The 16,524-nt window shown below is 41.6% G+C and overlaps 1 protein-coding gene across 1 annotated transcript; it reads left to right on the top strand.

Annotated features, from left to right (window-relative positions):
• The first annotated feature begins 1,226 nt into the window (after positions 1 to 1,226).
• On the top strand, positions 1,227 to 4,873 carry LOC308663385 (tubulin alpha-1D chain). The gene is made up of 4 exons (XM_081319754.1): positions 1,227 to 1,271; positions 2,822 to 3,044; positions 3,459 to 3,607; positions 3,803 to 4,873. Exons 1-4 carry the CDS (start codon positions 1,269 to 1,271, stop codon positions 4,784 to 4,786), a joined length of 1,359 nt encoding a protein of 452 aa, XP_081175880.1. The 5' UTR covers positions 1,227 to 1,268; the 3' UTR covers positions 4,787 to 4,873.
• Positions 4,874 to 16,524: the final 11,651 nt, after the last annotated feature.

Genomic DNA, 16,524 nt, shown 5'->3' with positions numbered 1-16,524 from the left:
GGAAGGGCCGAATGCAGAGCTGTAGGCTGACTTTTTCAAGAAACCTATCTTGTCCATTCAGTAAGCCTCACAGGACTGAAGAGACTAATGCTGTATTTCCCGTAAAGTTGATACCACTGTGTTATCTCATTTGTCAAGCTGCAACTAGGCTGAGAAGTGGGAGGAGTGTGCTATTATTCCATATTTTCTGCTCAGGAAGATTTGCTTTCCTAGTGGCACAATTTCCATGCTCTGACCCACACACACCATCCCAGGGGGTTCAGACTGAGGAACTATTCATTGGGGAAAAAAATAATTCCCAGAATCTTGGACGAAGAGACAAAGCTCTAATGACAGAAAATTGATGTCTTGAAGTGAACATTTTTTGTGTTCTAAATGTCATTAGTGTCTTGCAGAACCTCATCACATTTGCATGGAATCTTGGGCTCTGTGGCATACTTTTGAAAAACCTGGCAGCCTATTATTTATTTATTTATTTATATCCCGCCTTTATGATTTTTACAAATCACTCAGTGGGGCAAACATAACCAACACACTTTCCTCCCATTTTCCCCACAGCAACAACCTTGTGAGGCAAGTTGGGAGTGACAAGGTCACCCAGTCAGCTTTCATGCTAAGGCAGGACTTGAACTCACGGTCTCCAACTTTCTAGCCTGGTGCCTTCACCTCTAGAGTAGATCAAACTGTCTCTCTCACTTCCTCCAGCTAGTATAAGAGGTGTTTTGCTTATTTATTTCAGTAGGCTTATATGCTGCACTAGACATGCCTTCCAGACTAAAATGCAACAGTACAAATATAATGATACAATAAAATGACAATATACTCATTAACACCCCATGTTCTGAAGAACAGTCAGGGAAATTAAGCAAATAGAACTAAACCAAAACACAGTGCTCAATATCATGTTTAAAATCCATTAATTCAGCTTTCCTTTGCCCAAGCATCTTGACTGAACAACATAATGAGAATTTTCTGTTGCTGGAATATTTGTTTGTGTTCCCTCTCCAACACATGTGCACAATCCAGGTTAATTATAATAGAATTGTTAGTTGTAACCAAGGCCTAGCTTTGCTTTCATTACTGATTACTTGTTGAGCTGGACTGTAACTCAGAAACCATTCTGACAAAAGCTAACTGAGTCCGTTTCTAACAACAAAGCATTTCTTTTTGCTGGCAATGCTATAAAAGCCAGCCTTGCAAAGGACGGCTTAATTCCCATCCTTCGTCCTCTGGGCTCTTCGCTTGCCAGGTCAAAGAAGTTTTGCAAGATGGTGAGTCTTGCTTGGACTTCTTAGCTTCCCAGGAGCTGGAAGGGAACTTTCTTTCTTTTTTTAGTTTCCTGGGTGATTTCTCTCTCTCTTTCTCTCAATATATAATATGCAATGCAATCCCAATGCCATTTCTGTGGAAATACAGGAATGCTTAGATTTGTGCTGAAATATATCTGCATAAAAACAGGGGAAAAAAGTCCATAAGAATGGAGGGGAATAGCTTTCATTAACTTGAGCAGCTCTGGATCTAAGATTGCCTATTCCCAGAATTCCCAGGAAGTTGCTCGAAATTTTGGGAATTGCACATATTTGAAAGGTGTTCAGGATGGAGAAGTTGAAGTTGCTAGGAGGATATTTTTCTTTTCCACTTTCTTTTTTTTTGCTTAGCCTTAGTTTCAATAAAGGTAATATCAACACTATATTTTTGAAAGCACTTTGGATGAGCTGTGGATGCTTAATCACAATGCCCAAAAACAGGTTTGGGTAACCCAGCAAGTATGTCCTCGGTTCAAAGAAGAACATCTCGGTGGGGAAAGAGAGTTTTAGATTTACAGGCTTGAAGTTAAACCACCACCAAATTCACTCATGACCTGAAACTGAATCATCACTTCAACAAGTGTTGTCTAAATACAGGGGTCTTATTTCCAGCTTAACAAATATGGAATAGAACTGTGGTTGTAACACCCCTATGTGCTAGGATTTCAGCAGCATTACTATGCTTGGAATTTACACCTATACATACACGTCAGGAAGAAAGGGTGTTTTCAAGTTTGGTAAGCACAGATGTAAACCAAAAGGCAAGGTATAAATCTAATGTAAATAAATTTATAAGAAAATATTCATAAAGTTACCCTTGATCAGAACAAATTTTAAAATATAAAGTAACATGTTATCTAAAAGCAGCCCTGTGGTTTCCTTCCCATGACATGTTATTTGATGCACGGTACTGACCCATGTCTTCTACCTACAGGCCTCGGGCAAAAATATTACTTCAACTTTTCCAGATAAAGCATGGTTGGTCTAATTAATATCTTTAGCCACAGCAGAGGATAAATTAAAGGGAGGAAGATACATTTTGATCAGTTCTAGGAAGTTTAGCTAAAGACCTTTTTTATCCCAGGTGGCTTTCTACCACTCAGTTGTCTGCATCTCTTGGAAATTTGAGAGAGGAGACTATTCTTTCTTTATAGCCCAGATTATAAACTTTGAACCTGACTGAAGAGAAAATTTTTCCCCAGATACTTGCTGGGATAGTGCCAGGACTGAACTATTGGAAGGGAACCAGGATGTATGCCAGAAAAACCAAGCCAAGCAAGCAGAGCCAGCAAGACTTCAGGAAATGTGTAATAATCTTCCTTACCTAGGAGGTTACGATAACCAGCATGGTTGGCATACAGATTCTAGAAATGCTCCACTGTTTAGAAGATTAATCTTCCATCACTTTGGGGTAGCTCGCCACATTTTGCCATTGCACACTATATTCTGTACTCTACTTCTGATCACAGGTAACTTCTACACTGATAATTGATTTTGTTTGTTTTTTTTCTCAGCGGGAATGCATTTCTGTCCATGTTGGCCAGGCTGGTGTGCAGATTGGCAATGCTTGTTGGGAACTGTACTGTCTGGAGCATGGAATTCAGCCAGATGGGCAGATGCCCAGTGACAAAACTATTGGAGGTGGAGATGACTCCTTCAATACCTTCTTCAGTGAGACTGGGGCTGGGAAACATGTGCCTCGAGCTGTTTTTGTGGATCTGGAACCTACCGTGATTGGTGAGTGGTTAGGAGGGGAACCTGATTCAGTCATTCTGAGATAAATCTGTCTAATTTTGTCTGGGTACTTTTCAGAATCCAGAGACAGCCCAAACCATTGGATTTTGTAGCATACATATAATAAATTAAAATTAACTATTGTCTGTTCCCAAATCTCTGCACAATGAGCAAGGTTAATTGGATAGTTAGGAGCTCTGTGTCTTCTAAAAGGTTTCTCAAAGCTGCACCAGTTCCATACCTCTTAACAATCATAATACCCAAAAGTCTTGATCTCTCAAGGAAAGCAGCTAAAAATACCATAAACAAACAAACAAACAAACAAACAGAAGTGTACAAATTTCAGAATGCAAGAAGAGTGACAGAGAGCTAATTAAAATGGGAATGATCTGATCTTTTCTGTACCTTGAATTCTAGATGAGGTTCGGACTGGCACATACCGTCAGCTTTTCCACCCAGAACAGCTGATCACCGGAAAGGAAGATGCTGCCAATAACTATGCTCGTGGTCACTACACTATTGGCAAAGAAATAATTGATTTGGTGTTGGACAGGATCCGAAAGCTGGTAATTGAAGTTGATGATAAGGAAAGCTGTTGGTAGGATTGAGTTGGATTTGTCCTTAAGAATATAGAAGGAGTCCTGGTTAATTTACAGGAGTGGAGATAATGCATGGCCAAAAGTGTTGGCCATACCTAAGGTCACTCTACATAATTTCCTAAACCCAACTTACTGTTTCCATTTTTTCCCCCATTTTTCCAGGCAGACCAATGCACAGGGTTGCAAGGATTTCTCATTTTTCACAGCTTTGGAGGAGGCACTGGATCAGGTTTCACTTCCTTGTTGATGGAAAGGCTCTCTGTGGATTATGGCAAGAAGTCCAAGCTGGAGTTTTCCATTTACCCAGCACCTCAAATATCAACAGCTGTGGTGGAACCCTACAATTCAATCCTCACCACACATACCACCCTTGAGCACTCAGACTGTGCTTTCATGGTAGACAACGAAGCCATCTATGATATCTGCCGTAGAAACCTGGACATTGAACGCCCAACGTACACAAATCTGAATAGGCTGATTGGCCAGATTGTGTCCTCCATCACTGCCTCGCTGCGCTTTGATGGGGCTCTGAATGTAGACCTGACCGAGTTCCAGACCAACCTAGTGCCCTACCCCCGCATCCATTTCCCTCTGGCTACCTATGCTCCGGTCATCTCTGCGGAGAAGGCCTACCATGAGCAGCTTTCTGTGGCTGAGATCACCAATGCTTGCTTCGAGCCTGCTAACCAGATGGTGAAGTGTGATCCTCGTCATGGCAAATACATGGCCTGCTGCCTTTTGTATCGTGGTGATGTGGTACCTAAGGATGTCAATGCTGCCATTGCCACCATTAAAACAAAGCGAACAATCCAGTTTGTAGACTGGTGCCCTACAGGTTTTAAAGTGGGCATCAACTATCAGCCTCCCACTGTGGTTCCCGGGGGAGACTTAGCCAAAGTTCAGCGAGCGGTGTGCATGCTGAGCAACACCACAGCCATTGCTGAGGCCTGGGCCCGCCTGGACCACAAGTTTGATTTAATGTATGCCAAGCGGGCCTTTGTGCACTGGTATGTTGGGGAAGGGATGGAAGAAGGGGAATTCTCTGAGGCCCGGGAAGATATGGCTGCCCTGGAGAAGGATTATGAGGAGGTTGGCACAGATAGCATTGAAGGAGAAGGTGAAGAAGAGGAAGGTGACGAGTATTAGCACTGAATATTAATACAGTATGAATATTTAATTTCTCTGTATAGCTAACCTATCAGTTGCTTTACGATTTGGGGAGTCCCTTCTCAATAAAATTTTAATCCTTTTATAGAGTTGCTTTTCAATTATTATTTTTCTCACTTGTTATTTAATAATTATCTGCCATGCTACAACCTGCTCCATGCACATATAATTCTTGGCATACTTTAAATCCAGCTTACATTTCCTTCAAGCTGTCCTTATCCTGAGCAATTTGAAGATGCATTTCAGTACAACGTGGTCTAGTATTTAGGCAATCATCAGTTCAGCACCAATAATCCAGTCCAATCAAGGCTTCAGTCACTGAATTCACTCCTTTCCTCCTCCAGCTTTCAATACTAAAATTGCAGGTTTTCTCTTTTCCTTCCTATAAGAAGAAGTATTTTTTTTGCAAAGCATACATATAAACCAGATATTTGTTTGCATGTATTTGTGTGTGTTTGTTAGGTCATATGCAAAAGCATTCTTCCTGATAGAGTGAGTTTCGAATTATTACCAAATACACAGAAATCCCAAAACTCCTCTTTTGACCATGCACAAATATAGCAACTGCTGTAACACATTATCATAACTGTTAAATTACTGACCTTGCAAATAAGCTCTACAAGCCTCTCTCTCTCTCTCTCTCTCTCTCTCTCTCTCTCTCTCTCTCTCTCTCTCTCTCTCTCTCTCTCTCTCTCTCTCTCTCTCTGTGACTGTCTGTCTGTCTTTGTGTCTGTCTTTGTGCATGCATGTTTAAGTGATTGAAACATATGCTGGGAGATGGAGTGCATAGAAAACATAAAGTTCTATAAGTGCAGATGCTAGAATGAACATTCCATTTGACTCTAAAGCAGGAGTAGGATAGAATTTAAAAGTGATATAATCATGAAGCAAAGTTTTCAAACATACAACATTCTGCAACTGCATATTAATTTGTTGCTAATATTGAGCAATAAGCAGGGATATCTGGTGGGACAGGCATGTTAAAATGATTATTGGACAGGATCATATTATAAACTTGGACTGAAGTAGCAAAGTAGTTTAAGAATAGAAGCAAAGATTGACTACATAGAAAATATTAACTTACAAATTCCCAAATATTGTCTTTTATATGATACTTTTTCTCAGATCTTTAAGAAAAGCTTAGGTTCTGATGTCATAATGACCCCAAACTTTCCATTGGCTATGAAACTGTTACACAGTAGGGGAAAGAGCAGCTTTGGGGTGCTGGTAACTTCAAATGCCCAGCCAGCCAACAGGTGGAACCAAGAACGTACAGGCAATCTCTGGATGAGCCAAGGTAAAGAGACAAATGACAATAAAAAAACAAACAAACTCTGCAGAATATTGTGGAATATTACATAGGGTAGGGTTTTTTTCCACTCTGGTTCCCAGATGTGTTCAACTTCAGTTCTCTTAAATCAGGTCAGCAAATTCTCCCTGCTGATTGAAAATAATAGAAGATGGAAGTTGAACACCTCTGGAAGATACCAGGTCCAGGAAGGCTGGTTTAAGGAGGAAGGTAACTTGGATTCACAGAGTCAAGAAAAAATAATGGACTTTCTTGAAAACAGGAAGGAAGGCTGAGACAATGTTTTGATAACCCAAAGTTATATTCATTCTTTAGGAGAGCCCTCTTCTAGTCTCTCAAATAGAAGGCAAATCACATCACTCCCAAGAAAACAACATGTCGCCAGGAGTCCCTTAGATCAAGGGTCCCCAACCCCTGCTCCGTGGACCAGTACCGGTCCGTGGCATGACAGCAACCAAGCAAAGCCCCATCCGTGGGATGCAGGTAGCACACAAAAACACACACCCTCCGGTCTGTGGAAAAACCTCTCTCCACGGAACCAGTCCCTGATGCCCCAAGGTTTGGGGACCTCTGATTTAAGGGAACTAAATATATTTAGCTTAATGAAAAAAAGGCGTACGGCAGGGTCCCCAACCCCCGGTCCGTGGACTGGTACTGGGCTGTGGCATGCCAGCAACTGGTCCACACAAACAAGCAAAGCCCCATCCGTGGGATGCAGGTAGCACACAAAAACACGCACCCTCCGGTCTGCGGAAAAACCTCTCCACGGAACCAGTCCCTCGTGCCCAAAGGTTTGGGGACCTCTGATTTAAGGGAATTAAATATATTTAGCTTAATGAAAAAAAAAGCATAGGGCGGGGTCCCCAACCCCTGGTCTGTGGACCGGTACTGGGCTGTGGTATGCCAGCAACTGGTCCACACAAACAAGCAAAGCCCCATCTGTGGGATGCAGGCAGCACACAAAACCACACCCCCTTTGGTCTGTGGAAAAACATCTCTTCACGGAACTGGTCCCTGGTGCCCAAAAGGTTGGGGACCTCTGCCTTAGAGTCCCAGTTTTTATATAAGCAAAATATTCCTAGATCCCCACTGGCACTCATCTGTTTACCCAAATTTAGGTTTCACTGAGTTGATTTCTTGCAAAATAACTTTCTGAACTTCCAGATACATAATTAAAACTTTAGGAAATAAGTGATGGCATTGACTCAACAAATCACTTCTATCAGCCCAGATACATTGGCAGTAGGGGTTTACCACTTCCTCATGCACCTCTCTCTCCAAGGACTGTGGTTTATTCATAGAGTAGAGTAATAACCAAGTAGTCAATCAGAAATCTGCCTAACTCACTATTGGCAAGAAGTCAGAATTTAAAGGGCTCAGTTAATTTAATTTAATGAGATAAATGACAACCTGGATCTCAAGAATGCAGATAAGATGGACACTGCTTCTAATTACTGCAGGCAGCAACAGCACTAGCACTTAGAATTATATACTGCTTCACAGTGCTTTACAGCCCTCTCTAAGCGGTTTACAAAGTCAGCATATTGCCCCAACAATCTGTGTCCTCATTTTACCGACCTCATGAAGATTGGAAGGCTGAGTTAACCTTGAGCTGGTCAGGATCGAACTGCTGGCAGCCAGTAGAATTAGCTTGCAATACTCCATTCTAACCACGGTGCCACCCCAGCTCTCTAAAATTGGATGGTTAAGATCAAGGAAGAATCTCATTCCATATTGTTATTATAATGGATGTTTTTGCAGATGTCAACCAATAGCAATGTTAATTGTTTGAATTAATCCAATTTTCTGGGTTTTGCAATGGCTTATTAGACTAAATTGTGCTTGGATATTATGCTTTGAACTTCTTTTTCCCCATTAATGTAATATTCCAGTTGAAACTGGTTTATACTTAAAAGGAAACTTTCTATGTCCATATTATTGTGCAAACTTTTTTTCTTTACGAATGAGGGATCTGCAAGCTAAAATAATATACTCCATGAAGCTTTGTATTTAGTTAAACGTGTAGCTGATCTTTCCCAGTGATCTTGATACACTGCAGGTGAGAATACTGTAGCTCTGAACTGAAACCAGAAAGGAAAAAGTAAAAATCCCCCAACTGGCTTGATTGACTTATAGCACTAAAATATAAATTAGTTTATTTACTCTTAACAGGATGTGAGAACCCATCCATTTGATGGCCTATTATTAGAACACTAAATGAGATGGTTGCTGATTTATTTTAGCTAAACCCTTCACTAAGAAACTTTTTTTGTTCCTGTTGTATGCACATGTATGTGTGTATACACATTGTAAACAGTCTATGCCAGGGGTCTCCAAACTTCGCCCTTTTATGACTTGTGGACTTCAACTCCCAGAATTCCTCAGCCAGGCATGCTGGCTGAGGAATTCTGGGAGTTGAAGTCCACAAGTCATAAAAGGGCCAAGTTTGAAGACCCCTGGTCTATGCTATGAGATCACATAGGACCTTAGACTTAATTCATTGTTCAAAATGGTAGTCAATGAATATATGTTGTGAGCGAGGAGCCCAACAGCCTCACTTGTTTTCTATATAACATTGTACATAATAGCAATATTGAACATAGGAACAAACAGCTAAAATGTCACTTCTCCCTTTATATGAGATAATTATTTAATTAAGCCTACAACCACAAATGTATGGCAAATTTTAGCTGCAGTAGGACATGAACAAGAATATATTCATTCACAGGACTCACTGCAAACTAGAGATCCTAGGAAGAGGATCTTCTGATGTACCACAGGCACGACTGACCCACCATCTTAGTGACAAATAAGTAAATTTTTTAGTGGAGGGAAAAAGGTGTGATGATTGGCATTTTCCAAGCCAAATTTGTGAACAATTTATTTTTGGTCAGCCGATTATGTCTTCTCTTGGCCAGTTCCCTGGACTGGATGATGGGACCGTGGTTGGCTATTTGTTGTGGCACATCCTTCTACTTCTTGGCCTGCAGGATCTGTTTCCACAGCACCCACCTTCTGCTGTACTGCTAAGCATGCGGCCATGATCAGCCCCAGAAGCATCTCAGAAACACTTTTCCCCTTGAGGCTGCAAGTTTCCTTCCACGTCTCTGCTACCTGTTTCTGCACAGAACAGACCAATGGCTGCTGTGCCAGACTACTATAAGCTTTTAGAGATTCCTCGGGATGCCTCTGACACCGATATTAAAAAAGCGTAAGTCTTTTCTTTGAGTATCCTTCTCTGTAAGGAGTTTTATTCTGGAGTGTAAACCAAGTTTTAACCAAGTTACAAAAAAAGATCCCAAATCTCAATTTTTTAAAAAACCAAGCACTGACATTTTACAATGTTTATTCTGGTAATTCATGAATAAAAGATGTCAAGTTATTAGTGGTTATGTATGCCTAAATAGATACCCAATGGAGTTTTTCTAACTGGGAGTTTATAGCAATAGCAATAGTACTTAGACATATACATTGTTTCATAGTGCTTTATAGCACTCTTTATAGAGTCAGTCTATTTTCCCCAACAATCTGGGCCCTCATTTTACCAACCTTGGAAGGGTGAAAGGCTGAGTCAACCTTGAGCCAGTCAGGATCGGACTCCTGGCAGTGGGCAGAATTAGCCTGCAATACTGCACTTTAACCACTGTGCCACAATGGCTCTTCTAAGTCAGGGTTTTTCAACCTTTTCACCCATTGTACCACTTTTAGGATATGGCAACATCTGAGTACCACCAGTCACCTAGCAAGGTGTCAAAAACTTGATGACCAAAAAAAATGACCCTAGGACACTGTGACTGTCATAAATATGAATCAGTTGCCAAGCATCTGAATGTAAATCACAAGACCCTGAAGATGCTGCAACATTCCAGCTGATCGGCGGTTCTTCTGGGCTCAGAAGCGCCAGGATCAGTGCCAAGGTCCAGCTGGAGCCTGGCGCTGATCCTGGCGCTTCCGCTGAGCCCTGACAGCCCTGCAGCTCCAGCAGTCTCTCGTCAGGATTGTGTGGAGCTGCCACCGGTTCAGCTCATTCCCCTCTGCCGCTACCACTTTTCTAGGATGGTCACGTACCACCTGCCAGGTGCCAATCTTTATCTTTATCTTTATTAGACTTGTATACCGCCCTTCTCCCGTAGGACTCAGCGCGGTTCACAAGGTTTTTAAAATAACAATACAACAATTACAAAAATTAAGAACAGTTAAAATGATTACATTTAGACCTTGAATAAATATAAAAATATAAAACCCCAATTAAAATCCAATTAAAACCCCAATTAATACTCTCAGTTCAGGCCAGAAAGCTCAAAGAGCCAAGTCTTCAGGTCCCGGTGGAATGAGCAAAGGTCAGGGGCAGTCCTAAGCTCTACGGGCAGCTGGTTCCAAAGGGCAGGCGCACCCACAGAGAAGCCCCTCCACCTGGGTGTTATCTGCCGGCAATCTTTTACCAGCGGTACCCTGAGAAGGCCCTCCCTGTGGGAGCACACAGGACGAAGGGAGCTTGATGCCGGCAGCAGGTGTTCCCTCAGATATCCCGGAGCCAAGCCATTTAGGGCTTTATAGGTCATCACCAGCACCTTGAATCTCACCCGGAGGGCAACCGGAAGCCAATGCAGCTCGCGGAGCAGAGGTGTTACATGGGAGTATCGGGAAACCCCCATCACAACCCGCGTGGCTGCATTCTGCACCAGCTGAAGCCTCCGAGTGGTCCTCAAGGGCAGCCCCATGTAGAGAGCGTTGCAGTAGTCCAATTGGGAGGTCACGAGCGCATGAGTGACTGTGCACAGGGCATCTCAGTCCAGGTAGGGCCGCAACTGGCACACCAGGCGAACCTGGGCAAAGGCCCCCCTGGTCACGGCTCCTATATGGTCTTCAAAACTGAGCCGCAAATCCAGGAGGACGCCCAAGTTGCGAGCCCTATCGACGGGGGGTAACACCTCACCCCCCATCATTAAAGGTGGAATGAACTGGTTAGTCTGAGATGCCGGTATGCACAGCCACTCAGTCTTGGCGGGATTGAGACGAAGCCTGTTTCTCCCCATCCAGACCCGGATTGCCTCCAGGCAACGGGACATCACGGCGAGGGCATCACTGGGTTGGTTCGGGGGGAGAAAAAAAGTTGGGTATCATCAGTGTACTGATGATACCCCACCCCGAAACCACGAATGATCTCGCCCAGCAGCTTCATATAGATGTTGAACAGGAGGGGAGAGAGAACTGACCCCTGAGGAACTCTACAAACGAGAGGCCTCGGGGCGGACCTCTGCCCTCCCATCAACACCGACTGCGAGTGGCCCAGGAGATAGGAGGAGAACCACTGCAAAACAGTGCCTCCCACTCCCAACCCCCTGAGACGCCGCAGTAGGATACCATGGTCGATGGTATCAAAAGCCACTGAGAGATCTAATAGAACTAGGACAGAGGAACAACCCCTGTCCCGAGCCCACCAGAGATTATTCACCAGCGCGACCAATGCCGTCTCCGTGCTGTACCCGGGCCTGAAACCCGATTGGTACGGGTCCAGATAATCAGTTTCCTCCAGGAACAGAGGAAGCTGATGCGCCACCACACTCTCAACAACCAATGTACCACAGGTGGTACCCGTACCACTGGTTGAAAAGCCCTGTTCTAAGTTCAGCTGTTAAACTTTCAAATGAAATCTATGGGAGATCAGAAACCTATTCTCTTGTTAATACAACAAGTACAATCACAAATATTTAGTCAATATTGAAGTAGTCACAGATAGAAAATATTCTTTAAGTAATTCTCAGTCAGCTAGCTGGGAAAAGAGATGGCACAAAAATGGAGTCTACTAATATGGGTCTGTCTTGCCTTCTGAGACAGAACATTGTTCCTAAATCTAATAGCTTCTGTAATGAGGCTGGTTTACTTTTAGTTATTGATTGTTGCATTGTGGATTTCTAATTGCTTTCATTTTGCCTTTTGGGGCTTTGTAGGTACAGGAAAAAGGCCCTGCAATGGCATCCAGATAAAAACCCAGAGAGGAAGAAATATGCTGAACAGAAGTTCAAAGAAGTTACAGAAGCTTATGAAGTGCTGTCAGATAGTAAGAATCTGCCTGGCTCTGTCTGCCCAATGTCTCTCTGTCTCTCCCCCATCCCACCCTCTCTCTTTCCCCCCTCAGCTGTAGAGTGTGAGTGACCTTATTCTATACAATTCAAAAGCACAATAAACTAGACTGAGGAGGAGGAGGAGCTATCTGAGGAGGACATCTTGTCCAAGGCCCTGCTCAAGACCTAGGACTAATCCACAAAGGCTCCTTGCTTAAACTTGAAAATATCCCATTTGCTTTTAATTAAAGACGCATTCTCACAACACAGCTTCTCTCTCTCTCTCCCTCCCTCCCTCCCTCCCTCCCTCTCTCTCTCTCTCTCTCTCTCTCTCTCTCTCTCTCTCTCTCTCTCTCTCTCTCTCTCTCTCTCTCTCTCTCTCTCTCTCTCTCTTGCACACACACATACACACACTCAACCACTAACAATACAATGAAGATATTAATATTAAGCAATTAGTTCAAGATTGAAAGTCTTATTATATAATCAATACTTTGATGTGCATGGCAGTGTTTTTTATGTTACACTTCGGATGAAAGCTTATACAATCTTATGTTTATGCTACAGTACTGACATCCTAAACTGCAGTTATTACTGACAGAATTTTTACTTTTTCCTTTTTATTTTCAGTACATTAAGCCTTCTGAATAATAGGATGTTCATGAGTTTCAGTCATATTACATAACTATTATGCACTGAAATCAGCATTGAAATTATATATATATATAATAAAAATAAAAAATAAACAAGAAAGATCCAAGCCTTCTGCTGTGATTGGTCTGGGCCTCTTGTATTGTTTGTTTTATTCTGGGCTTTGCAAAACGTTTCTTCCCAAAATCTTTCCCTACCATAAAAATCTCAGCCATCTTGAGGAATCCTTTACCACCTGCTAATCACTGCCTTGAAACACACAATACTTTCTGGGCAGGCAGCAACACAACCAGTCCTCCCTTCTCAGGGAGAGGAGGAACTTACATCAGTGCAGGTGTGTGGATGAATCCTAAGTCAGCAATTTTGTGGATCAACATGGAAGAGTAATTTACTCGGGAGGTAACCAAGTACATGACTTTCTTTTTTAGAGACCAAGAGGGAACGTTATGATTGCTACGGGGATGGACTCAGAACAGGTGAGGAGAAGCTTTTCTACCATCTAATTTAGACATGTCAAACTCTTGATGTTACGTGACATATTGGAGCTTTTTTGCCATTGCCAGCAATGGGGTGGGTGCGGTTTCTTCATGACGCATCCGGCCTGCAGGCCAGCAGTTTGACACCCCTGATCTAACTCATGTATCTTTCCAAATGTATTCACCTCCCATACTGCCCAAAGCAATCTTGTACCCAGAAAAAGGGCCAAAACAATTATCCATGCCAATTTTCTTATGATACTAAGCAGGTTTGAGGTGATACCCAGAGGACATAAATAGAAACGTCTGTTTGTATTGTAATATTTACAATATTGTAATGTTTATTTATCAATGCATATTTTATGAGTGTTTCAACGCAGAATACCTGCAGTGCTACCAATAACAAATATTATGCAATTATTCTGTTATTTCCCCCTTAACATTTGCCATGAAATTAAAATAAAAGAATGAGCAATGGGCTCTAAGCATTTATATTTGGCAGCAGTCATTTGGGAAGATGCTGGAGGGAAATGATCATTTTCATGGTAATGGCAAAGACATCATTTCTTACTGCACAGAAATGACAATGGAAAACCATTCCTATTTTTTCCCCAAGAAATCCACATGGACAGATAAGATAAAGCAATTGATAATACAGTACATGGATTGTGGAATCCTTGAGTCTATGACACTCAAACATGATACTGAAGAAGAACTGAAGAACTTTCAGAGTATTAATGTTGTTTATAACACAGTCTTCAGAATGTCTAATTGCTGATATTGCCATGCAGGAAAAAAATGGAAGCTGCAAAGGTAGAATTACAGTGGGTACATAGAACATAAGAAGCATGAACAATGGAAGCTCAACATAATGGAAGAAAGAACTGATTGACTACAGATTTATATCTTAGATGTCAGTGAACTGAAATGGACTTTCACAGAAGATTATACTATTAATGAGAAGACAAAAAGTAAAGAAGAAAGATATTTTTGTAGTTGAGGAGGATATAGGAAAGATTGTGCTTGGGCACAGTTTGATCACTGACCAAATAATATCAATTGTACTTTGTAGACAACCCTTAATGTGATTATCAAACTTGATGCTGATGCAGAAGAGGAGACTGATGAGTTTTATTGTCAAGTTCAATATCATATGGACAGAAAATGCAAACAAGATGTGCTACTTTTGGTTGGAGAGTAGAATTCTGTTGGATTGTATGCCTAGCCCTAGGAAAAGAAAATATTTTTCCCCATTAATTTTCTTAGGGCTCTCCATAGGTAAAGGTGGGACTTTAACAAGAGATCCATTTATCTTAATTACAAATTATTCCCTGGGAAGTGAAAAAACCCAGAGAGGAATCACTAAGCCCCATTTCTGTTTGTATAAATCCCACACTGATAAGAACTCAGGATATTAGTGATATGTTGCAAATACCACCATTTCCCCTTTAGGTCCTGAAGAAGAATTGAGATTCACTTTCCGCAGCCCTTGGGATGTTTTCCGAGAGATATTTGGGACCTCGGACTCCTATTCTGGTAAGCTTTAATACAGGGGTCTTCAAACTTGGCCCTTTATGACTTGTGGCTGTGCACGCTGGCTGAGGAATTCTGGGAGTTGAAGTCCACAAGTCATAAAAGGGCCAAGTTTGAAGACCCCTGCTTTAATATTATTAGCAGTCTCTTACATAGTTAAGATTCAAAAATTGTCACTCCAAGTTATTGTCTTTAAAGAACAGCCTTCAGTCTGACAAAGACATTTCAGTCTCTTCACTGTAAATGCCTTTCTGGTCAACCAAATTTCTCTAAGCCTTTTCTTTTACTAACTGTGTTATTTGGGGCTAGTGAGAATTATAACCCCAAATATCTGGACAACACCTATTATTATGTGAAATTATTACTTCTGCATGATATAATATTTAACTCACTTTCTGTTCACTTTGAGCCTTCTCTCATTTGTACTTTGCAGTGGCATCTCAGGGACTAGCCACTTCGATTTTATCCTTATTTATCTAACACTTTCTCTCTATATGGTCTCCCCTCCCTAAGTGAAAAGACCTTATCTATTCTTTCTTCTTTAAGCCCTCACAGAACCTCCACATTTTGACTTTCCCCTTGGATTTCCCTTGATTATCACTAGTAGATTTTTATAGCCAAATGACATTCACATGGAAAAGATATCTGTACCTTAATAGGATGGATGTAGAATGCACTCTATGAGTTGTGCCTATGTGGAAAACAGTCATCAGGATAGTCTTATCTTCTATCAAAAATTCTGCAGTTTCTGGGAATTCACTTTGAATGTGGATCTGGAGGTTTCGTAGAAGACAGGGCTTTAAAAATCAATGAAAATCCCACAGAACATCGATCACACTGCCACTAAATCAATTTTCTTTTGGAAATAAAAACAATATTTTTGATCAATATTTCCTATTTTTGCAATCCAAGAAATATCAGCTGTAGGTCTCAGATCATCCATACAACCATTACAACCATTCGTTTAGTGCAGGGGTAGGCAACCTTGGCTCTTTTATGACTCGTGGACTTCAACTCCCAGGAATGGCCCAGGAATTGAGAGTTGAAGTCCACAAGTCATAAAAGAGCCAAGGTTGCCTAGCCCTGGTTTAGTGACTGTTTTCAGCACTGAGAAAAAGTGAGTTATGATCAGTCCTCTCACATATGAGTTGTAGCATCACCACAATCATGTAATAAAAAAATGGGGCTTTGCAACTGGTATGTATCTACAACAGCTGCAGCATCCCAGAGTCATGTGATCACCATTTGCAACCTTCCCAGCTGGCCCTGACAAGCAAAATGAATGGGGGAAGCTGGATTCACTTAATTTTTTATTTTTATTTTATTTTAATCCCATTTATACCCCGCCCTTCTCCAAAGACTCATGGCGGCTTACAATCTAAGCACAAATCAAATGTGCTCAGCAATAATAAGCATAATGATTAACAATTGCAGTGATTTGGTTAACAATTGTGGCAAGAAAAGATGAGCACATGATTAACAATTGCAGTGATTTGGTTAACAATTGTGGCAAGAAAAGATGTCATTAAAATTGGGTGTAACTCATTTAACAACCATTTTGTTTAGCAACAGAAATTCAGGTATCAACTGTGATTGTAACTTGAGGTTTAGCTGTACAGTTTTTTACTCAAAGGCAGGGGGAAGGAGATCTGGCGTAAACGAAATATTCCACCCTCCTCTGCT

This window comes from Vipera berus (assembly GCF_964194415.1).
Source record: "Vipera berus genome assembly, chromosome: 1".
Taxonomy (NCBI): Eukaryota; Metazoa; Chordata; class Lepidosauria; order Squamata; family Viperidae; genus Vipera; species Vipera berus.
The sequence above is the reverse complement of the archived record's forward strand: the minus strand, read 5'-3'. Positions and strand labels throughout refer to the sequence as shown.

Coding starts and splice junctions, on each gene's coding strand:
- LOC308663385 (XM_081319754.1), top strand. Junction 3,045..3,458: donor TCTGGAACCTACCGTGATTG/GTGAGTGGTTAG, acceptor CTTGAATTCTAG/ATGAGGTTCGGACTGGCACA. Junction 3,608..3,802: donor TGGACAGGATCCGAAAGCTG/GTAATTGAAGTT, acceptor CCATTTTTCCAG/GCAGACCAATGCACAGGGTT.